The following is a 25,046-nucleotide window of genomic DNA, read 5'->3' as shown; positions in this document are numbered from 1 at the left end:
TTTCCTCTCTCTTTATCCTTTCTCGTCCTTTGAGTGTTCTGTGGTTGAAAACACCAAGCAACATGGCCCAGAATCTCAAGGAGAACTCTTACTAGAAGAAGATGAGAGCATTTTTGGCAGTAGTATTTTCTGTCTCTCAGCTTTCCATCTACTGAGAGCCTCCCTGTCTATTATGGAGAAGAGACAACACACGAACCCATGGAGTTCTGGATATTAATAGAACATGTGAACATCTCTGCAGGGTTTGCAAAGACCAGGTCGCTGGGCCACCAACACTCTGCAGTATATTTAAGTCCCAAAGGTGGATACCATCAGGGGCAGGCCGGCGAAAGCCATACTGGAGAATGACTCATGCCACAGCAGTCACCAGACACCCTTTTCCCCACCCCAGAGCAGGGCAGGAGGCAGCTTGAGAAGCTGGAGCAGCACATGATGGTGGTTGGGGTGGGGGGCGTGAAGAAGCAGATAGCAGGGTTACTCTTCTCACACCTCACACACTTTCCCTTCCCGCTACTGTAGTTTTCAAATCCTACTTTTTCCTACCCATCTCTGTCCCCAAAGAAGGTTTCAAGAGCCACTAACAACTGCCTTCCACAGCCTACTGGGCAGGTTGAAGACCCTTGCTGAGCGGCACTGGCCCTGAGGGGCTTCCTCAGAGGGGCTGTCCTGCTACCCTGCTGGGCCTGGAATCACCACTATGTGTCGTTCAGTTCAGATGAAGAACTCCGTGCTTCTCCCAGGCAGGGCTCAGGGGCTTCTTCTTCTCTAACACGCCATGCCCACACTGGCACTTCCTGCAGGGCCAGGCCTGAAATCAGTTTTTCCGCCCTCCCTGCTGCCCCTTCTGAGGCCTGAGGAGGATCCCTTAAGAGAACATTTCTCATTCCCACCTCTCACCAAAGTCGGCTCAGGAGCACAGTCTTGAAGTCACATACTTGTGGAGGCTCCGTGGCCAGGGGCAAGTTCAGGGACAGAGCAAACCTAATCCTGCACATTACACTGTGCGCCCTTGCCTGCCACCCAGAGTGCACAGAAATCCCATCCTACCATCAGCGAGGGACTTGCAGGAGAGGGCGTCATCGAGGTCTCGGGCGGTTGACGGGTCAATGGTGAAGATACAGTCTTTTCTAGGAAAGATTGAAGACATAATTAGCAAGGCCACAAATAACCGAAACTTGACCCCACCGGAGAGCAGCTTTAAAGAACAGTTATTTTGCAAATGTATAAATAGTAGGCAAAGTAGGGAGGAACTTCTCTCTTGTCTCTCTGAGAAGGGGATCTTTAGTAAACTGTGAACTAGGGAGGCTAACAAGGCTCTGTACTGTCTCTGAGGGCCCTTCTCCTCTCTGTGGCCTGGCCCCTCTTTCTCTTTGATCCTGAGAAACAGGTGTGGGCACGTGGAGGTGAGTTAGCCTCTGGGAGTGAGGCTTCCCAGGAAGTCCATCTGAAGAGGGGCAAGTCCCTTTGGTAAATTAACTCTCTGATGGGCTGTCCTTTCTTCGCCTCCCTCTTTCTCGATGGCTGATGGGAGTCTGTCCTTCAAGGATTATATGAGCAAGATTTACTGAGTCTTCTCCGGCCTTGCAAAAGCAGGATGTGCCTAAGAATAAATGGCCTGACTCGTGACACAGGGATGAGCCCCAAGAGTAGGTTCTGTGAAAAGCTTTGGGCCCATTTAGTTGGCTGTGATGCAGTTCTACTTGGAAATGGCCCTAATAACAATTTTTTTTTCTCTTCAAATAATCGTATACTTCCCCCAAGCTCATACACTTAAGTACACCCCACGCCTATTTATCACCACAGTATCCCTGTGCACATCTCATTCCTAATCTGTGAAGCCCCTGGACAGTCTCATTTTGCTTTATAATTTCCCAAGTAACATGCCCCACCTAACCCAGCCCTTCCTACAATGTAAATATCTAATATTTGGGCAGTCTAGTTCCCCACACCGCCTGCCCCATCTACCCAGGCACTGGCCTGGAGGTTTGGGTATTTGGAAGAAACCACCCTCCCTTCCCCACAGGCAGGCTATTTGAGTCAGCACTCCCCACTCCCACTGGACTCTCCTCCAGAGGTAATGAGTGCATCCTGACAGGAAGTAATGCATGCCACCTGATGGGAAGTAATGAATGCATCCTGACAGGAAGTAACAAGTGTAACCTTATGGGAAGAGACAACGAGGTGAAACTAATCCTGATACCATGGCAATGGGCTCTAAATTGGTGAGGCTCTTGAACTTGATTCACAAGGTAAAGCTGTCTATTTCTTGTTCCTTTTAGTATCCTCCATAAAAGTCAGCAAACTGCATTGTAAACCCTGAGTACTCAATAAATACTTTTTAAATTGAAATTGAAATGTCCAACTTGGTGGTGGGAAAGTTTTGACCCACCTACAATCACCGTAAGGGCAGCATAAGAAACTAAAAGAACGTTCCTCTAGTAAAAATCAAAAAGGATATTCTGTTAGCTTGATGAGGGCCGCAGTTTACTAGTTTACTTAGAGATTTAACCGGGAAGTTAAGTTTTCTTAAAATCAAATGTCTCTAGGTGCTTTGAGAATTTTATTTCTATGAAAGAAAGATAAGGCTCGCTAAAACATTTCCAGCCTCAAACTGATTCAGCCACATGTGACAGAATAAAACTTTAAGACTTCAATTATTAGTTTGTATATGTCTGAGAGGGCCCAAACAACCTTTGAGAAAAATCTTAAGACTAGCCCATAAGCACTCAAACCAATGCTCCATTACACTTTTTCAAGAAAATCTGCTCTTAAACCAGAAAGATAAAAGTCTGAATGAAAACAACTCTGAGGAATGGTATTCAGGAAGGGTTACTGGAAGATGTACCATCCAAACAGTATCTTGATCAGGGTTTGGCCAACTACAGCTCTCAGACCAAACTAGGCCTGCCACCTGTTTGTGAACAGCCTGCAAACTAAGAATGGTTTTTGTCTTTTTAAATGATTGAAAAAGAAATAAGAAGAAAAATGTTATTTCATGACATGTGAAAATTGTATGAAATTCAAATTTCAGCATACAGAAACGAAGCTTTATCAAAACATCATCAAGCTTTTAGGATACGATGGCAGAGTTGAGCTGGGTACTTTTGGCAGGGGCTGTGTGCTAAAATATCTGTCTGACCCTTAGCAGAAAGTGTGCTGATCTTTGTTTTAGATCAAGTCAAAGTGTTAGTCTCTCAGTTGTATACAACTCTTTGTGGACACGTGGACTGTCCGATGGACTGTATCCCACCGGGCTTCTCTGTCCATGGGATTTCCCAGGCAAGAATACTGAAATGGGTTGCCATTTCCTTCAGTGTTTGCAAAATAAGTGTTTTAATTTTTTTTAAAGGTCATATAATTAAATCATTTTAGTAAATGCTGAGCCAATTTTTTTTTTTTTTTTGAGCCAATTTTTTAATTGAAGAACTTCTCAGAGCCTTCAACATGCTGGAATCGCATAATCCTTGCCAGAGTCATTTGATCTTGGTACTTTTTTTGTGGCAGAGAATCTCCCAGATTTGAGGGGTGATAAATGCACCCCTGAGACACCCATCACAGTGGAATCTTGTCATACAGGGCCTCACCACCAAGCCTACCCCATGGGACACCACAAGAAGTCAACCAAATGGCTGCGCTATTCACTGCAGGGAAGCCAGTGAGGGCCTTGCTCTTGCTCATTCAGTGCCCCTTTCACGGGCACTTACACAACAAGCTTATGCAGTGCAAAGACTCCCTCTTCTTTTCCTGAGCTGACGGTCTGCCTGTACCTCACACACGTGTGAATTTTATCCTTTTTAAGTTTCCTTCTTTGCTTTGGCTGCTAGGAAACTCAGAAAAAAACATGTGTGATCTGTTTCGAGAGAATCTTATTTATAATTTGAACTTTATGAACTAATCTTTATCCTGGGTGTGCCTATTCTCCTATTCATATATTCCTTTTGCCCTGAAACCTGATATAAAAGTTATTCACTGCATTATATGTGTATCTTCAAGTGGTCTTAAATTATTTAAAAAAAAAACAGTGTATAAAAACATATGCACATATATTGAGGGGTTACAACATTCGGAATCATGTGTTGAGGGGGTGCTGGAAGAAAAGAGAGACAGGCAGTCTAGGCTACTAAGAGAACTAACTTCTAGAGAGAGTAAAACTCAGAGAGCTCTGGGCCAGTGTTTGCACTGTAGCAGTGGACTCCAAGCTTGCTCTCTCACTATGGAAAATTGGGAGAAGAGAGGGAACAGTGAGTGACCCTGACAAACCCCAGTCCTCAGTGCTGAGAGCCAGGGATTTAATCTGTTGTCATCGCCACAATTATGACTCGGCCACGATGTGGTGCAGGAGGGCTCTTCCTGGTTGCGGGCCACAGCGGCTGGGAGCTGCTGGCCTCAGCCCTGGGAGCCCGGCCCTGCAGGGGTGGTGCTCCGTGCAGCTGTTACACTCGGTTAACATGCTTGGGATTGTACTGGCTCCTCTTCTGGAAGCCTTTGGTCTCACAACCTGCAGGGAGCAGCCTGGCCTGCCAGTTTTTAGAACCTGTGAGACCAAATATTTAAAGAGTTCCGCAACAATGGTTAGAAAGAAACTAACCCTGACCCACAGAAAATCAAGTGCCAGGTGGGGGAGGGAGAGGACGGGGGCTGCAGTGCATGAGGCTGCAGAAACCCAATCCGGAGCCGGGTTATGTAACCAGCTTCTGAAGGCACGTGACTCAAGGGCTTAGTCAAACTTTTTAAAGTGACAGAAAACCTCGAAGACTGTTTTGCTCAAGGCCATTGGTCCTGGAAAAGAACACATGAAGAATAACTAGAAGCCTTCTGCAATCTCTTACAACCTGGCCAACGATCCCAGGAAACAGCAGAAGCATAGAAAGAACCTCTGCTCCTCTGTCACTCACATGCTCTTCCTCTGACCTTAAGTCCTATTCCTCCTCAAGGCACCCATCGCTCTGCCTCCTTGCAGCTGGAAGCAGCTGTCCAGTCTCCACGGCAACACTTACTCACCATGTTGTCACCATTTACCTCCCTGGATCTGGGCCGTGGCCCCTACCACATCACAGAAATTGTTCTCCCCAAGGTCATGGTTGCTGCCAGATTAATCATCTTAGAGCATGAGTCTGGTCAAAAACCTTCATCAACTCCTTACTGAGGAAAAGAGAAATGCAGCTTAGAATTCAAAGCCTTTCATGACATGGCACCTATTCGTATATTTCTAATCAGATTGCATACTCCCAAAGTGCACCTTATGTGCCAACCTTTTCTCTACACCTTCTGGTCCCTCAGACACTGCTGGTGAAGTTCCTAACATTAGGACATTTATCCCACTGGTCTCCAAGGCCTAAGACCTATCTAGCTTTTAAAGGCCTGGCTGCAATGCTCTTTTTTTTTTATCCAGGGAAGCTTTGTGGCTCCAGAGAGTAGAAGTCACCTCCCCACAGCTGCCCTGCCCAAGCCTGAAACTGGGCCCGATCCAACAGCACTGACCACTACAACCGGCATGCTGGGGGTTAATTATGGACGCATGCCTCAGCACTGTGACAAGACTGGGAGCTCCTCAAGGTCTGGCTCTGACACTGACCAACCTGTAGATCTCTTCCAGCACACTGAAGGCACACATGTAATGAATAGCTGATGGATAAGTGAATGAAAAAACATGACCAAAAGGGCTCCCTTGAGCACTTTTCCATGCAGTTTTGCCACTGTGTCTTGGGAAATACATTTAGGATTAGAACTCATGACCTCCTGGCGTCCAACCCTGTGGTCACACCACAGTTGTTATTGTTTCCAAGGGTGTCCTTTTCTGTCTTCATCCCATCTTCTTTTCTCATAGAACAGTGTTTTACAAACTGCGGTTCAGGGACCATTTCCAGACTAACAAAATTTATAGAGGCCCTCCTCTGTCCGTGACTCTGGGTTTGTCTCCTTGCTAGCAAGCAATTCTGTGAGGAAGATCTGGGTCAATGATGGTGAATGGATGGAAAGGGATGGAAAATATTTAAGAAATAAACTTAAAGGGATAAAGAGTACTATTTTTACTTGCCTTCTTAGATTAGATGGGACACCAGTCAATTCTAAAGGAAATCAACTCTGAATATTCATTTGAAGGACTAATGCTGAAACTGAAGCTCCAGTACTTTGGCCAACTGATGCCAAGAGCTGACTCATTGGAAAAGACCCTGATGCTGGTAAAGATTGAAAGTAGGAAGAGAAGGGGACAAAAGAGGATGAGATGGTTAGATGCATCACTGATTCAATGGACATGAGTTTGAGCAAACTCCAAGAGCTGGTGATGGACAGGGAGGCCTGGTGTGTTGCAGTCCCTGGGGTCACAAAGTTGGACACAACTCAGTGACTGAAAAACAACAACACAGTTTATATAGAAACCAGAAAATTTTATGTAAATTGGAGCAGAAAAAATAACTACGGAGCTGAAGCACTCCACTATGATAATGCATCTCTATGGAGCATCATGTACAGAGTCCAGCCAGATGATTGCTAGGACGAACCAGTCAAGTCAGATGCTGAATTCATCCGAGCTTCTACTTTACACTGGTTTTCCTCCAGGACAGGCCGACTTCTCCTGTCAAAAGCAAAAGGAGCTGGGAGCACCATTCAAACCTAAATCAGCCCCCCTAAGTACAGCGGGGCTGGACCTTTTATTTTTTTCTGATGGCAGCTGCGGATATGTTAATACTCTTTCACTCACGACTACTACCACAACAGATGCTAAAAAGCCGGACACAAATCACAGATTTTTCAGAACAGAAAAAGACTAAGGACTATTTAAAGCAGGAAGAGATCTTGGTCCATCTGTCCCTCCACTCCCCCTAAGTGATGAAATGACACATACGAGGCCATACTGTTAAGAGTTAGTTGCTCAGTCGTGTCTGACTCATTGTGATCCCATGAACTGTAGCCTGCCAGACTCCTCTGTCCATGGAATTTTCCAGGCATGAATACTGGAGTGGGTCCATTCCCTTTGCCAGGGGATCTTCCCGACCCAGGAATCGAACCTGGGTCTCCTGCATTGCAGGCAGATTCTTTACTGTCTGAGCCACTAGGGAAGTCCATGAGGCCATAGAGTGAACATAAAGAAAGGGTGCAGTGCTCTGAGCATCTGTTCACCCACCTAGAGGGTTTTAATCTAGGGTCCACAGAAGGTCTACCTCCAGCTTTAGCAAAATCCAGGACCACATGAATGTAGTTGTTAGATTACTTTCCAAAGGATTGTGATATGACAAGAACTGGGTCAGAAATGACCGAAATGGTCTCCATTGTTGTATTTGTTTACTCACCCATTCACTGAACCTCTCGCCATTCTATGCTTCTTTTACACTTCAAAAACCCAACACCATGGAGCAGATGAGGCTAGCCTGGTACCCTGGGAGCCAGAGGTCACGGCACAGGCCAGGAAAGCCATGGTTTAACCTTGGAGAATCTATGGATTCATGTTGATGTATGGCAGAAACCTGCACAATATTGTAAAGCAATTTTCCGCCAATTAACAATAAAGAAAACAAAATTTAAAAACCTTAAAGAAAATGTTAAAATCTTAGAGATGTTAAAATTAACTTTCTTCTCAATTTTCATTTTGAAAAATGTAAAACTTTCAGGAAAGTTTAAAGAATAGTAAAATTAACATCCATATACCTCTCATTAAGACTCATCAAATGTCAACACTTTGACCTATTTCTTTTATCTTTCTCTTCCCTCTGTCCCTCTTTTCATATACTTAGCTTTTCTTAAACATATGAACTATTTTAAATTACATAGTACAGATCATGAAACTTTACCCCTTTATCCTTCTGCATGTGTCTTCCAAGAATAAAGGCATTCTTCTGCAGAACCACAGTACTACTATCACAGTTAAGATGAACAGTACTTCCCTATATACAGTCTGCAGATCATGTTTAAATGTCTTCAGTTGTCTCACAGAGGCTCTTTAGCTTTTTGTATTCCTCCTGATCTGGGCTCTAATCAAGGTTTACATTGTGTTTGGTAATCATGTCTCTTTAGTTTGTTTAGTGTATATGAATCCCTCTTTTTTTTTTTTTTCTTATAAATATAACACTGCCTTTTTTTTTTGAAGAGTCCAGGCCAGTTGTTTTGTAGAATGTCTCATGTTCTAGATTTATCAGCTTATGGAAGGAGGAAGAGAGGAAAGGACAGAAATAAATCAAATGTGGCAAAACTAATGTCTAAATTTCCAAGAAACAGAAAGTTAGGTTTTAAGTCTTGATTAGATTCAGGGGGAACTTCTGACACGAACCCTTCACAGGTGACGGCGTGCTTTGTACTGCATTCCTTCAGAAGGTACAAGCTGTCAGAGTGCCAGATTTGATCTGCTAAGGTGCTAAGAGCCAGATCGTTCTGGCTTCCTTTTACTCTTTATTAATTAATAACTAATCTGTGGAATAAAAGTTTTAGATCATGTGAATATCCTGTTCGGAAACAACTTTTCATGGCTTCCCTGGTGGCTCAGTGGTAAAGAATCCACCTATCAATGGAGGAGACGTGGGTTCAGTCCCTGCGTGGGTAAGATCCTGTGGAGAAGGGAATGGTAACCCACTCCAGTATTCTTGCCTGGAGAATTCCACGGACAGAGGAGCCTGGTAGGTGAGAGTCCATGGGGTCACAAAAGAGTCAGACATGACTTAGCAACTAAACAACAAAAACAACAATTAAAGAAAGGTTCAAATAACCTTTCAGCCAGTGATTTTAGCTTCCACTGATGAATTTTGCCTGAATCAATCATAGCTTTGCAAGCTATAAAATGGTGCTTTAACCTTCTGTATTATTAGCAGACACTCTCCTGTCAAGAGCTTTTCCTGCTCTGCTCCCTACTTTTTGTTTGTTTCTGGTTTCTCTTTGAGTATTATTACAGGTGCACTGACTTTAAAAAAATGATATGAAGTATAATCCATTACCATTACTATTCATTCTAATACTCAAATTGTCCCAAATTAGGCTGGTGGAAGCCCTTCCAGTGATCTCTATGTGCTTGCGCTGTGTCTCCTTAAGTCTTCCAGCACTTCTATGCTTTTTGGCACAGTAAATAGTTCAGGTTCACCTTAAACATTTCCTGCCCCAGACTAATAATCAGCACATCCCTAAGGAGCCCAAATTTCTTTCAGTGGAGAATGAACGCTATTTAGAAACCAAGATAGGGTCCTAGAGATTGCTATGCTCATTATTACTTGGCCCTTTTAAAAAGCAGAATTAGAAAATACTGAGTTAAGTCATGTGAAATTGCTGATATTTGACTACTTATGACCTAAAACTGGTAGTTTCATATGGTAGAACCTAGTATATACTGTTTCAGTCATATTTATACCTCCGACTGTACTCTAGTACTACAGAGTTCTTCCTCATCTTCTCCCATTCCATATTTACATTTTTATTCTCCTGTTGAGAACCTCAGCTCCCCATGGCTTCAATATTCAAAACAGTTTCAGAATTACAATCCCAATATCTGCCAGCAACAAAGTATCTGTTAAGATTTCTTTGGAGCTTTATCCTTAGAACACAGGCACAAAGGAGGTCAAGCACAGTGCCCAAAAGTTACTTTTTTCTCCGTGTGGTGATGCCACACATCTGATAAACATTAGGACCATTTATTATTGTCTTACGACAGTTTTAGATATTTTGCTTTTGTTGTCGTTCAGCCGCTAAGCTGTGTCCGACTTTGTTGTACTAAATGGTTGATACCTATGTATAGGTGCAGCTCTTTTCATAAATTTTCACTTATTTTGTGTCAAGAACAAATTGAAGCTGTAGGAACCAGTAGAATGTCAATGTGAAGCTATCAGAGGTGAAGCTATCAGAGGTTAACAGAAAGAAGGCCAGAATTCCTCCATTCATTGTTTATGGGCATTTACTACTCTAGGTGTCTGGGACACATTTGAGAACAAAGAATCTTACCCATTTGCATTCTAGTGGGGGAGGGGGCTGCAGAAAATCAACAGTATTGTAATTGAGTGTTCAGTTCAGTTCAGTTGCTCAGTCGTGTCCAACTCTTTGTGACCCCATGAACCGCAGCACGCCAGGCCTCCCTGTCCATCACCAACTCCTGGAGTTTACCCAAACTCATGTCCATTGAGTCGGTGATGCCATCTAACCATCTCATCCTCTGTCGTCCCCTTCTCCTCCTGCCTTCAATCTTTCCCAACATCAGGGTAAAGAATCTTACCCATTTACATTCTAGTGAGGGAGAGGGCTGCAGAAAATAAACAGTATTGTGATTAAGTGTGATGGAGGTTAAAAAAAAAAGAACATTAGAACAGAGTAAGGAGGGCTGGAAGTACTGATAACAATTATAAATAGGAAAGTCAACATAGGCTTCAAAAGAGATGGTGACATCTGAAGATGACATGAAGGTGAGGAGTGAGCCACGGACTTTATATGGAAGAAAGACTTGGGCAAAAGGAAGAGCTAGTGCAAAGGCCTGGAAGCCACCAATTAGTTTATCTGAAAGCCCTGAACTACTGGGCACAATTCAACCAAAACAGTTGACGTGTAGATCAGGAATGGCTTGTCCTCTTCGTTCTTTCACTTCCAGTCCAAGTCTAAAACTCAGGCTTGCGGATGTTCAGAACGCAGCTCTGCACAGCTAAGGGAGTAACAAGAACAGCCCAGTTCCACTTTCTGGGTCCAGAAAGTCTTTCTACCAGAAATGCTCACTGAACATCTCACTCTCTTCTTTGACCTCTGGTAGTAGAGCTTTCTTATAACCCAGATTTAAAATATCACATTGGGGTTGCTTTAAAACAGAGTGGAAGAACAGTGATTGATACATAATAAGTTTTAAAATCAGACAAAATGAAGTAGCAGTAAGCTTACAGGAAATGCTCTCATAGGGGGATCAAATATCTAAACCCCTAAATATAAGATTAAGAGTTTAGGCATGAAAAGTTCTCCTATGTGTAAAATGTATCTGAGGTCTTCAGCTCAAGACACAGGAAATCTCACACTCATTAAAAATGCTTTTTCCTCCCCCTACATCACCTAGAAATCATCTCATGAGAGGTGATTTTTCACTCTCCTTTTATGGATGGGAAACTAAGGCTCAGAGAATTAAACTAACTTGCTAACATCACAGAACTGCAGAACTTTAACTTAAAGGAACAAGAATTCAAAAGAGAAGGCGTTAAAAGAAGTTAATTAGACCAAGAAGTTTGATTTCAAATGGAAGCTGAAATCTCTTCTAGTCACCCTTGGTTCCATAGTTTAACTTAAGATTTAAACAGCCCAGAAGCATTTTGGCGGAACCAATAATTACCCCAAATTTCTTTGAGAAATGTTTCTCTATGGTTGATTAAATTGACAATGACTTCATTTTTAGGTACCAAATCTAAATGTGACAACTTTTTACCCTCAGCCTGAAAATCCACATACAGAGTTCTGACATCAAGTTATTATTCAAAATGAATATTCTTTAGTATGCCAGAGAAAGTCAAGTTCTAAGTATCCAAAAGCAGGAAAAGGTAGCCAAAGAGGAGCATAAAGTATACTACTTTAAAATACCACTCTTTTAAATTTGGCTTTGCAATTTCCAGAAAAGCCATAGTTAATATATTAAAATAAAACAGAAAATGTAAACCAAACTTTAATATGACTTTATTAGCAACTTAAGCACAATGGTAAAGGCTAGTATTGGACAGATTTAAATTCTAGTGGACAGAATTAAGAATAGTCACAAAGTCAAGGAATTCACTATGTCTAGACATCTCTCCTAGATTTCTATTTGAGGAACAGTCATCCTTTGAATTCCCAAGCCAGGAATTCAGAACCTGCTGTTGAAAGGATCATCATCCTTAATTCTCAATCCATTTATCAGGCTAAAATGCAAATGTAAGTGGTGAATACATTTCCACAGCACTGGAGCTCCAAAGAGCCTTCTCAGGGAGCATGCTGAGCTAACTGAGGAAGGGTTAAGCCACCCCTATTTTTCAGATCTGAAAACAGTTGTTCTGATATGAGAAGAATCATTACAATGGTGCCAGCTCCCTTCTATAAAAGCTATACACATTTTCTGCACAACTGTATGATTGTTATGGCAACCATAAAAATGGAACTATCATTCTTCAAATTACACACTACCCATACTGGATTACCTACATAGTCTGCTCTTCCGCATCACCCAGAATTTCTTTTCAGAAAGTGCTATGTCTGTCCTATAGATGTTTAGGAGCAAGATAAAGTGGTCTCTTTCAAAGGGAGAGTCCACAACAATGAATCTTTCAAAGGCCCAGTTCTTCAAGAATTCTAGGACTTCCCTGTCAAGCCTTTTAATCCCATGGTCACTGGGAGGCCTCGAAATATTTCCCCTGGGAGGCAGGGGAACTGCCTGGAAAATGTATTCCCCTAAATGACTGATTTTATTATAAGCATGAATAAGAGCACCATGAATGAGCCTTATTAGACCTCAATCAGTTCTGCAAAGTACAGAGAACATTTACTAGAGTCTCAGTTCAGGAAAGTGAGAGATTTAAGAAAACACATAAGCATTTTAATTAAATTTACTGTAGAAAATAATAATAACATGAATACAGCAAACGAAAATGTCAAAAATTTCAGCTGTATTTCATGATGATCAGGGACTCTTTAAAAATCACTTTGGCCAACATAAGTAGGATTTTGTAATTTTTAACAGAAAAGAGTAATGGAGAAAGCAAATTCTAGTCTTGTCTTTTAAATATTAATTTTAGGTCAAAATTCTCTCTCATTGTTCACAGAACTGATTCCATAGTTAAAAAAAAAAAAAAGGCAGCCTGGTAGTAACTTTCTGGCTGATTTTAATATAGAATACTTAGATTTTGGATGAAAATGTGTTCAAAATACTGTTTGCGCCATAGAGTTTCCAAATAAGGCACTGAAATTTATCTAGATTTCCTTTATCAAAAAACACCACCACCACCCAAAAATTCCCCAGCAAGTCAAGCTCTAATATAGCACCTCTAGTCACAGGAGGTATTCCTTCAGGGTGCAGTGAACCATTAATGTTCCCTTCATTCCCACTCCAACTTCAGGGGACGAGGAGCCCCGAAGTGATCCCCAGTGACCTCATCCACAGCCTACACTTCTTCTTGCACTTTCAGGGTTCAAGTTATCCAGCATAATTCCTCTATCTCAGCCCAATCCCCATCTTTTAGCCTTTATGACATTTTGAACTGACCACGAATTCATAATCCCACCCTCACATCCTACTGAAAGCTCCCCAGCTGGATTCCAGTCTCCTTCCTCTCTTGCCTTCCTGCCTTTCAGATCCTTTAGCATTTGACTACCAGGATGAAGTTCCTAAAACACACCGTTAGATTATGCTTCTTTCTCATAATGTATGGTTTCTCAAAAATCTGCACTGGCTTCCAGCCACCCTGACATTACAGTCCTCAGTTTGGCATTCCATATCCTTCATGGTCTGGCTTCAAACTACTTTGCCCCCCCTTACTTAAGATGACCTATCTTCATCAACATAGTGCCTTAGTAAGCCAGTTCTACCAGCATCCTGAATTAATGACTTGTGTAGATCCATCATTTCTTTTTCTAGATTTTATTCTCTCTGGTAGAAAGGACTATCTCTTTCAATTACATATTTTTCAGTTCCAACAATACCTAGAGTTCAGTTCAGTCACTCAGTCGTGTCTGACTCTTTTGTGACCCCATTGACTGCAGCACGCCAGGCTTCCCTGTCTATCATCAACTCCTGGAGTTTACTCAAACTCATGTCCACTGAGTTGGGCATGCCATCCAACCATCTCATCCTCTGTCGTCCCCTTCTCCTCCTGCCCTCAATCTTTCCCAGCATCAGGGTCTTTTCCAATGAGTCAGCTCTTCGCATCAGGTAGCCGAAGTACTGGAGTTTCAGCTTCAGTATCAGTCCTTTAATGAATATTCAGGGCTGATTTCCTTTAGGATTGACTGGTTGGATCTAGAACCTAGAGTTCAGGGTCTTGCAAATAGTAAAGATAATCAATATTTACTGAATTGAATCTTTAATCAGGCTCCTTCAGCTCTAACCACAGGAAAAAAGGCTGGAGCTGTGGTAGAGCTGATACCCCCTTGACTGGAAGTACCATCTATCTGTGAGAGTGGAATCCACTTCAGGTGATACCTAGGGACCTCTAGCTCTGGCCTGAGAATACAACCCTAGAAACTTTTCTAGGTTTAAAACCCAAGTCCTTTGCCAAGTCCAAGGCAATGCATCTTAATGCTCACCAGAAAGAAGGAAGGGGCAGTATTTTATCAAGCATAATGTATGCTAGACCTGGGCTAAGCATTATACGTGTTATATTTAATCCCTGCCACGACCTCATAAGAAATATAGCAACTGTACATTCCTTTTAACTTGTACAGAAAGAAAGGCTCAGAGTATTTAAGTAACTTGCCCAAGAACACATACCTAGTAAGTGGCAGAGTGATAACACTAGCCAAATTTGTCTCTAAAACCTACATTCTAATATTTCACTCCTATGCTATAAGGGCCATTAACATTTTCAAACTCCTGGGATAGAAAAGTAACCAGTGGCACCACGGCATAAAGGGAGGAGGAAACAAGAGTTGTGGTGGACTGTTAACTGGCTTGACGCTCCCTCTCCCAAACCAACACGTAACCCAAAGCAGGGCAAAATTTAATTCTCACCCTTGAATTTGGAATCAGGACAGGGAGAGTGAAAGAAACAGGAAGGCATGTGAGGCGGGGAGAGGGAGAGAGAAGCAAGGCTCCTTCTGGGTAGCTGTGGTAGCTCTTAGTAGCAGCCATCCCCCTTAGGGACAGGAAGCAAGAGAGGCTGGTGTGAATTAGGGGAAGCCAGGGTGTAGAGGGCGTGAGGGGCGGAGGTGAAGCAAGAAACCTTTCTGGGTTTCCTGCCTCACTGCAGTCCCTGGTTCCCTGCCCTTGAATTCTGGGAGTCATCACAGGATCCTTAAAACAAATTCCCCTTTCTGCTTAAGTGAGCTCCAGTGGTTTCTGTTATTTGGGACCAAAAGTCTTAATTAATGCAACAGCTGTGGAAAGTTTCCTAGAATGGCTAACTCCTTGTGGCTTTCCCCAAGGCTTTCTCGTTAGCAAGCCATGACAGAATGTTACAGCTGATGCTTCCACACTGCCCACTCCTGGGAGCACCAGGTGCTGGGAAGCAGAGGGAGGGCATGGCAGGGTATCAACATTGAGTTACTATTGTGGGAGGAGGGGAAGTGCCGCACTGTATAGCACACCGGATCTAGTTCCAACCAGGGATCGAACCCTTGCCCCCTGCAGTGGAAGCCCAGAGTCTTAACTGCTGGACCACGAGGGAAGTCCCTCAAGTTTCTATTTCAAAAACAAATTAATTTTTAGGATTGCTTCTGTAATTAGAATTACACAAAGTACAATGAATGCTATGACATTTTTTTGGCCAGCAGAGATTTGAAGGAGGTTCTAACTTCTCCTTTCTCAAAATGGGGAGGGGAAGCATGTGGTGTTTGTTTGTTTGTTTGTTTTGATTTGATGTTTTCCTTGTTTTTTTAAATGTTTTATCAAGGGTATGAGTTTTAATGTGGAGACAAACGGAGATGGTGGTAAGAGGTTCCTAGACTGCAGAACTGAATTCAAGTCCATGCTTTGCCCCTCTCAGCCATGTGACTTTGAGCAAGTGACTACACTCATCTGAGCCATAGTTTCTTCATCTGTCAAACAGGGGTGATTATTGGATTAAAAAGTTCATTTGGGTTTTTCTGTACCATCCCAAACTAACTTTTTGGCCAATCCAATATTTCACAGGGTTGTTTTAATGATTAAATAGGGTAATGCTTAAGTATAAAACAATTATACCTATCAAAAAGTACAAAGGATGCAGTCAATAAATTATATTTTGGTATATGTATATTTGGGCTTTCCTGGTGGCTCAGATGGTAAAGACTCTGCCTGCAATTCAGGAGACCCAGGTTTGATCCCTGGTTTGGGAAGATCCCCTGGAGAAGGGAATGGCAACCCACTCCAGTATTCTTGCCTAGAGAATTCCATGGACAGAGGAACCTGGAGGGCTACAGTCCATGGGGTTGCAAAGAGTCGGGCATGACTGAAGCAACTTAGCACATGTGTTTATTTGCCACATTAACAACAAGGCTAAATGAAAACTTCAGACTTTCCCATGTGTTAATTTCCCTTATCCTGGATATGTCTGGCAGAACGTAACGGAGATGATCTATTACTAGGGAACGGGTCTTTCTCTTGGTGTGTCCTTGGTGTGTATCAAGCCCCAAGGCAGAGACAACAGGAAAGGGACACCCAATGAGCACCTCCTCCGTGCCCAGCACTGCGTCAGGTCTGACCAACAGTCAAGATCATGCGAGTGATTTAATATTTTCAAAGTAGCTCTATTTCAAAAAGAAACGATTAAATATGGCTATAGAAAAGGATAATTGAACACACATTTAAAGCATTATTATGCTTGTGGGAACACTCCTATCCTAGGAATTCTAATTACATCTGTAAGACCACAGGAGAACTGTTTAAACAATCACAATTTGAAACTCTGGATTCTCCCACATACAAACTTTGGTATAATTCCACTAGGTCACCTCTCAGGCAAAAAGAATACAGGGCAACTTTACATTTGCAAACTCTGAGTGAATATATGTAACAAATATGAGTAAATATATGCAACAAAACCATCACACATGTAACAGGACCTCTATGCACATCAATATCTTCCTCTGAAACCTACAAAGAGACTTCATACACTTGCTCACATCATGCCACAACTGCTCAAGAGGTTTTTGGAATTCTGTAAGAACTACTTTCTAAGCCAATTCACAAGCTTCACAAGAAAATCAGTTTTACTACTTTATAATTATACTTTTTTTTTTTTGAAGTCGTATTATCCAGCCTGATCACCCACCTGATTTACCACTCTTGGCTCCAAACTGACTTAGCTGTTTCCAAAATTCAAATGTACTCTCAAAAGATGAAGATTTGCCATTGTTGAAAATGTGCCTTAGGCTCTGAAGGCAATTTCCGAAGAGGAGTCCAAAAATGTGTATGGCTCCTTACCCGCTGCCTGCCAGCAGGCTCAAACCCTCCTCATTCTCACAAACATCTTCAGGACCCTGCTTCTGTCAAGCTCCCTGTCACAGCCTCTGGCGTGGCAAAGCTCTTTGAAAGGCATGTATGTATTTAGCGTCCCCACTTTTTCATGTCCCTTCCACTCTTTTGGCTCTGGTGATGCCACTGAAACAACTCACGAGATAGTCCAAAGACAAAGAAAAGGGCTCGATAGATAAATGCAATGATTTCTGTCCCAGAGCCCAGGGCAGCTCACCCTTGCTTGGAACTTGCCTTCCCTTTACCTCTTCTAACACCCTCCTTTCTGTAGCCCGCTCCTCACCTTTTCCTAAGAAGCTTCCACCCTTTAAATGTCGGAGCTCTTCACAGTCCATCACTGGTCCTCTTTCCCTTTTCTGACTATAGGCTTACCAGGTATATGCATTCACTTTGTGGCTTTAACTACTACTTCATGTACCTGAGTAGGTATCTGCAGCCCAGACTCCATTCATGAGTGCCAGCTGTTTCTTTCTGCCTCTTGGACATCTCCTATTGATTATCCTAGGCACTTAATACCCAAATTTTACTCATCTTCCTCCATCCAAACTTTCTGTTCTCGCCCTCTAACTCACACCCTCTGATTTTCCTGAACTTAACCTAGGCCTAAGGTTACTGACATACAGACATATCCTCCTACTGAGAGGTCTTCTCAGACGATGTCAGTGACAGTGTTAATTGCCTTTTCCTCTTCCTTTTAAAATAATAATAAGACAAAAGCCTGTGGAAATTCTATTCATCCCTCATGATCAAGTTCAAAGATTACCTGGCTTTAAAGTTTCCTCATGCAAAATTAATTACTTTCTCATCTGTGTTCATCTGGTGCCCCTTTAAAAAATTTTAAACTTTTATTTTGAGATAATCATTGATTAATACACAATGTAAGAAATAATAGAGAGATGCTATCTTTCTGTTGGGGCTTCCGAGGTGGCTCAGGGTTAAAGAATCCGCCTGCGAATGCAAGAGATGTGGGTTCAACGCCTGGGTCGGGAAGATCTCCTGGATGAGGAAATGGCAACTGGCTCCAGTATTCTTGCCTGGAGAGGAAAATTACATGGACAGAGGAGCCTAGCAGGCTACAGTCTGCGGGGTCACAAAGAGTTGGATACAACTGAGCAGACACACATCTTCCTTTTACGTGACTTCCAATGGTAAATCTTATAAAATTATAGTACAATATCAAAACCAGGATGTTGATGTTGAGACAGTGCACTGATCTTATTTAGATAACCCATTGGTACCTGTATTCATGAAGTCCTCAACAATTTCATCATACGCGGAGGTTCATATAAGCACCACCTCAGTCGAGATAAAGAATGCTATCTTATCTCAAGGATGCTTCAAGTTGTCTGTTAATAATAATCATACCTAACTCCCACCCGTCTGCACGCCTCAGTCCCTGACAACTACAAACCTATTCTCCATTTTCAAAATGTGTCTTTCCTAAAAAGTGACACCAGTAGAATCATACAGCTATAAACCTTGCAGACTGGCTTTTTTTTTACTCAGCTTATTTCCTGAAGATTCATGCAATTGTTGTGTATATCAACAGTCCATTCCTTTCTGTTGCTGAGTACCATTCCATGATGTGCATGTACCACAGCTTGTCTAACCATTCACCCATGGAAGGGAATCTGGGTTGTTTCCAGTCTGAGGATGCTACAACTAAAGATGCTATGAAAACCTGTGCATAAGTTTTTGTGTGAAACATAAGTTTTCATTCTTCTGGGATAAATGCCTAAGAATGCAATTACCAGGCTATATGGTGGTTGCACTTAGCTTTTTGAGAAACTGCAAAAAGTGTTTCCAGAGTGGCTGTGCCATTTTACATTTCCACTAGCAGTGTGGGAATGAATCACTTTCTCTGCTTGGAACTTCTCACAGACTTTGGTTTTTGCTTTTACTTTAGCCATTCTGATAGGTAAGTACTGGTATTTTCATTGTAGACTTAATTTGCATTTTCTAGTGGCTAATGATATTCAACTTAAAAAATATTTATTATTTATTTATTCATTTGGCTGCACCAGGTCATAGCTGGAGCACTCAGGTTCTTTGATCTTCACTGCAGTAGGGAGATCTTAAGTTGCAGCCTGCAAACTCACAGTTGTGGCACGTGGGATCTAGTTCCCTGCCCAGGGATTGAACTCAGGCACCCTGCATTGGCAGTGTGGAGTCTTAGCCACTGGACCAAAGTCAGGGAAGTTCTTAGATGTTTTTTTGTTTATGCATTTGCCATAAGCAGCATGTGTCTTCTGCCAATTTTCTAACTGGATTGCTTTTATACTGTTGAGTTTTAAGGGTTCTCTACATATTGTAGATACTATTCCTTTGTTGCATATGCGGTTTGCAAATATTTTCTCCCAGTCTAGCTTGTCTTTTCATCTTCTTAACAGAATCTTTCACAGGAAAACAAAATTTCTAATGTCATTGAGAACCAATTTATCCATCTTTCCTGACATGGACTGTGCTTTTTGTGTCAAGTCTAATAACTCTTTTGAAGTGTGGAAGCTCGTGTGTTCAGCTGTGTCTGATTCTTTGCAACCCCATGGACTAAAACCCACCAGGCTCCTCTGTCCATGAGATTTCCCAAGGAAGAGTACAGAAGTGGGTTGCCATTTCCTTCTCCAGGGGATGTTCCTGAACCAGGGATCAAACCCGTGTCTCCTGCATTGGCAGGTGGATTCTTTTACCACTGAGCCACCAGGGAAGTGGCAAAGTAGAAGCCATCCCTTTACTAACCTTCTATCATGCAAGTATTCTATACACATTTCTGTGAGTTTTATAGTTTATAATGAAGCCCATTTTCAGTTAATTTTTGCCTAAAGCATGAGGTTTAGGTTAAGGATCATTCATTTGTCTATATATGCTCAATTCCTCCAACAAACATCATTTGCTGGAAGGCTATCTTTCCTCCATTGAATTGCTTCTGATCCTCTATCAAAAATTAATTGGGCATATTTGTGTGGAACTAATCCTGAGCTTTCTATTCTGTTTCATTTATCGACGTGCCTATCGCCCATAGGTTTTTTGTAGATGATCTTTATCAAGCTGAGAATGTTCTTCTCTTTGTCTAGTTTGCTGAGAGCTTTTTGTATGAATGTGTGTTGAATTTTTCCCAAATGCCTTTTCTGTAATAGTTGACGGGATCTTACAATTTTAAATTTTTGTTTATTCTGTTGACATGATAGATTACATGTATTGATTTTTAACAATGGTTTTTAAATTTTTTTATTTATATTTTTTTGGCTGTGCTGGGTCTTCATTGCTGCCCAAACTTTTCTTGAGTTGTGGCATGCAGGCTTCTCATTGCTGTGAGCATGAGCTCTAGAACATAGGTTTCAGCAGTTGCAGTAAGAAGGTTCAGTAGTTGTGGTTCCCGGGTTCTAGAGCACACGCTCAATAGTTGAGGTGCATAGGTTTAGTTGCTCCGCAGCACGTGGGATCCGCCCAGACCAGGGATTGAACCCATGTCTCCTGCATTGGCAGGCTGATTCTTTACCACTGAGCCACCAGGGAAGCCCTTAATAATAATTTTATTTGGCCACCTCATGCGAAGAGTTGATGATTCATTGGAAAAGACCCTGATGCTGGGAGGGATTGGGGGCAGGAGGAAAAGGGAACGACAGAGGATGAGATGGCTGGATGGCATCACTGACTTGATGGACGTGAGTCTCAGTGAACTCCGGGAGTTGGTGATGGACAGGGAAGTCTGGTGTGCTGCGATTCATGGGGTCGCAAAGAGTCAGACACGACTGAGCGACTGATCTGCTCTGATCTGATAATTCACACACCATAAAATTCACCCTTTAAAATATACAATTCAAGCTTTGCACAGCTGTAGTACTGCAACCAGTGAGGTTTATTCAAGGCATGATTACTGCTAATTGGAAATAATCACATGGACACTTCAGAGTTACAGAATCATTTCCCTTACCTACCCTCATAATATTTTCATCACCCAAAATAGAAACTCCGTGCCCATTAGCACTTACTCCACATCTCCCCTTCCCTGTAGCCCCTAGCCAACACTATGTGACTCTTATCTGTAGGACACCATGCGACCTTTTATGTCTGGTTCCTTTAGCTTGGCATTATGTCTTCAAGTTTCATCCATGTTGCAGCATGTATCTGTACTTCATTTCTTTTCACGGCCAAAAAATATTCCAATGAATGAATGCACCACGTAGTGTTAACCTGTTTACAGCTGACGGGCATTTAGGTTGTTTCCATCTTTTGGCTATTAAGGAGATGCTGTTATGAACATCCATCCACATTTAACTTTTTGGGTGCATATGTTTCTAATTCTTTAACAGCCAAATTGGTGGCTCATTACCTCTATGTTTAACCCTTTGAGGAACTGCCAAACAGTTTTCCAAAGTGGCTACATCATTTTACATTCACACCAGCAATCTGTGAGGATTTCAATTTCTCTGCACCCTCATTAACACTTGTTATCTGTATTTTTGACCATAGCTATCCTAGTTAATCTGTTTTTTTCTGTGATCACTTTTCCTTTGCCTGACCAAAGGTGACGAAGACTTACTCCTACACACATCTGGTGTCAGAGGCACGCAAGCACAGAGAGCAGAAGACACACAGGAGGAACGTGCTTTTCTTTATAGGTATGCAGAGCTTACCGAATCTGTGGGCTTGTCTTTGGCCAAATTCGGGAAGTTATCAACCATTATTAGCTGGGTATAAGCTTAGTTCCCCACTAAGCCCCACTGCCATCAGGAATAGGAAAAGCTAAAGTCTGGTGTATACTACTTTGTCACTATAATTTGGGGGCACAAGTTCAAATCCCTGTTGACACAAGGACAGGGAAGCAGGTTAAGTGCTAAATATCCCTCTCTCACCACGTTGTTTATGCTGGCAGAAGGCAGAGGCTCAGCTTGCCCTGAGCTCCACTGACACCAGGCAAGGATGTTATGGTAAGTGGCCCTGACCAATAGTCTCTTTGCTGCCAGGCAGGAATGGAGGCTCATCTCATCACTGGAAGCTGCTGGTACTGCTCTCAGGGGACAGTGGGAAAATGCTTCCTTTTACTGGACAGCGGATGGAAGGTCAGTTCCACTCTTGATTCTGTCAGTTCTACCCATGCAGGGGAAACAGAAAAGTCTGCTTCCACTGGATGGGAACAGGTGAGCTCTCTGCTTGGCCCCAGTGACACTATCGCAGTTAGGGAATTGGAGCATGCCTGCTTCCACTTAGGAGGGGAAGGAAGAACGGCTTCATGCTTAGTTTCACTGACACCACTCTGGCAGGGGAACTAGAGCACCGCCAACCACTTCTCCTGGGCGGGGGAGGGAAGATTAGTCCCCTGCTCAGATCCACAGACATCTCCCTAAGCAGGAATCAGTGTCACCTGCAATGTGGCAGGCAGAATGGAAGATTAAGTCCCTGCATGGCTCCACAGACATCACCAAGTGGGGCGGAGGGAGGGAGCAATTGGAGCACTGCTGCGTGATTTCATGAGATAGGATGGGGTGGGGTGTAGACTGTGAACACTGTGCCCAGGCCCACAGAAACCACAGTGTGTGTGTGTGTGTGTGTGTGTGTGTGTGTGTCTTTTCCACTGGCATTTGGTTGGAGTATGGTGAGCACTGCTTAAAAGCTTTTCTGTTTTAGACTATCCTTTTCTTGGTCTTTTGGCTAAAAGAGAAAGGTTTCTCTTGGAGACCACTTTTCCTGTGCTTTTTGGCCATTCTAGGTTGGCAATTTCCACAGTACCCTATTTAGGATTTGCAGGAGACAATAAGAAAACCAGGGGATCACTGGCATGCTGGCCCTCGAGTCCTGAGACCCCCCTAGGCAATCCACCTTCTCTTCCCCTTCCTTCAGAATCTTCCTACACGTGTTTGTTGTGTTATGCTCCACGTTTACAGCTGTTAATACAAAGAGCCAGGAAAGAATGCGTTTACTCCATCTTTGTCAGAAATATAAGTTGTGCCTTATTTTATTACAGTAATTTTAACACTTTACTCTTTAGTGTGAAAATCAGATAGGAAAACATCTTAACAACTTCTTTTTTAAAGGCACTGCACTGTGTTTTATCTATATTTTTGCCTAGGAATATCAAAAAGAAATAGGAATGATTCCTACTGTTGCTTAAAAACACATTCAGTTCAGTTCTGAATACATTAACACATTCTGCAAACTTCTAAATAAAACCCTTTTTGTCTTTTTCTCCCTTATCTTATACATATATATACATATATGATTTACTATATACCAATTAGTTTCTAGAAACAGAAAGATCTAGTCCTTGTTCTTGAGGACACTGCTCTCCATCAGAAAGAGAGAGCTGTACACAGGTAAATTAGAAATACAGTATGGCAAGTGTTATAATATAGGTATGAACAAATGGTCAAGGGAAAGAAGAACGGGGCATGACTAATACTTTCAGAGTGAGATGTCAAAAGATTCACAGTAGTGAAGATGGGTCCTGAAAAGTGGATGAAATGCAGTACAGGGCAAGGGCGAGAGACAGAACTAGCACAGAGTAAGATCTTTGGGGAAAGATGAAGGGTTAAGTACAGAACAAGATACCTCATAGAAAGCTAAGACATTTATCCCCCTCTTTTCCTATTATCAATAAAGTTGTTAATTTCACGCCACTGATGTGGATGTCAAGCTGTCCAACATTTCTAAATCTTAAGAATGATTTGCCCATACAATTATTTACTTCTCATGGCCCTTATTTTCAAATTCTTTCTCTTCTCACTATTATCTTCAGTGCGGGTTTGCTTCTTTCTCAAAACTTTCTGCTGGAAGTTGTCTCCTTTTAGCCCCATCCCTGGCATGAAAAAGTGAAGAGCCTTGAGAATGACGGCAGTGGGACTGGCAGAGTATGGACCTCTCCACACAGGCATTAGTAACACCGGTGGAATGGTTAAAATGAACCTTTTCATAATTCCAGAAATTAACCAGAGGCCTATAAAAATCTGATGTACATTTATTCAAGAGAAATAGATGAATTTCAATTAGAACAGTGAGCTCTGTGCGTTTTTTACTTGCCTTAATTCCCACGGCCCACTCCCCAGCTCTGAGGTGGCCTTGAAAACCAACAGCTTTCTAATTCTGGTGAAAACCAACAGCCTAGCAGCCACTGGAGGGGACACAGCAGGTTCAGAAGCTCACCAAAATCTGCATTCTTGTCATTATGGAAGTTGTCTGGCAGTTCTCTGAAAAACCCCATTCATGTTACTTTGACCTGACTCATACCTAACTCCTATGCAAAAAGCCTTATAGCCTCAGGGGTGCTTGCTAAAAACAGTCAGCAGCAATTATTTAACATCACAGATTTCTGAGATAGCAGTAACAGCTGGAAAATAAGAAGCTGACCAAAAAAGTTAAAGGAGTCCCCAGGGGCCTTTGCAAAGACTTGACATATTCCTGGGGGTTGAGACAGCTGCATACATGCATAAGGCTGCGTACATGCCAACAGACACCAGAAAAGGACTTAAGCTCTCACCTCTGGTTGACCTTGAAGCTCTGCACAGCAGGAAGTGAAGACTAAGGCAGAGCTGTAAAGTGCATGTTTGAACATTGGAGGTATGACCCAATCAGTATATGCACAGAGGCTCTCAGCAAAGGCTAGGAGACCATTGGTTCAAAGCATTTAAGAAAATCTCCGTTCATTCATTAGCTGACCATTAAGCTAGCAAAGCAGAAATTTTAGTGACTTCACACAACAAAGAATACAGACTCTACACAATTAGAATTAGTTCAGTGAAGTCACAAGGGCAATAAAAACAGTAACAATAACAAACCTTAGGGAGATAGGAAGGTGATTTTCAGAGTTCACACATTAGTTCAGTTCAGTCGCTCAGTCGTGTCCCACTCTTTGCAACCCCATGAACCGCAGCACGCCAGGCCTCCCTGTCCATCACCAACTCCCAGAGTCCACCCAAACCCATGTCCATTGAGTCAGTGATGCCATCCAACTATCTCTTCCTCTGTCATCCCCTTC

At 42.4% G+C, this 25,046-nt stretch overlaps 1 protein-coding gene across 7 annotated transcripts in view; it reads right to left on the bottom strand.

The window, feature by feature from the left end:
- DIS3L2 (DIS3 like 3'-5' exoribonuclease 2) overlaps positions 1-25,046 on the bottom strand; it is a 361,295-nt gene that overhangs the window by 159,401 nt on the left and 176,848 nt on the right. For all 7 annotated transcript variants that reach the window (XR_009490563.1, XM_025001739.2, XM_059874524.1 and 4 more), the window contains exon 10: positions 1,048-1,127. Coding sequence is in view for 6 of the 7 variants with exons in the window: in XM_025001739.2 (XP_024857507.1) it covers positions 1,048-1,127 (80 nt within the window). In the remaining variant the exon portion in view is untranslated. The remainder of the gene's footprint in view (positions 1-1,047; positions 1,128-25,046) is intronic.

The sequence above is a fragment of the Bos taurus genome, chromosome 2 (genome assembly GCF_002263795.3).
Source record: "Bos taurus isolate L1 Dominette 01449 registration number 42190680 breed Hereford chromosome 2, ARS-UCD2.0, whole genome shotgun sequence".
Taxonomy (NCBI): Eukaryota; Metazoa; Chordata; class Mammalia; order Artiodactyla; family Bovidae; genus Bos; species Bos taurus.
This window is presented reverse-complemented; position numbering and strand designations above follow the sequence as displayed.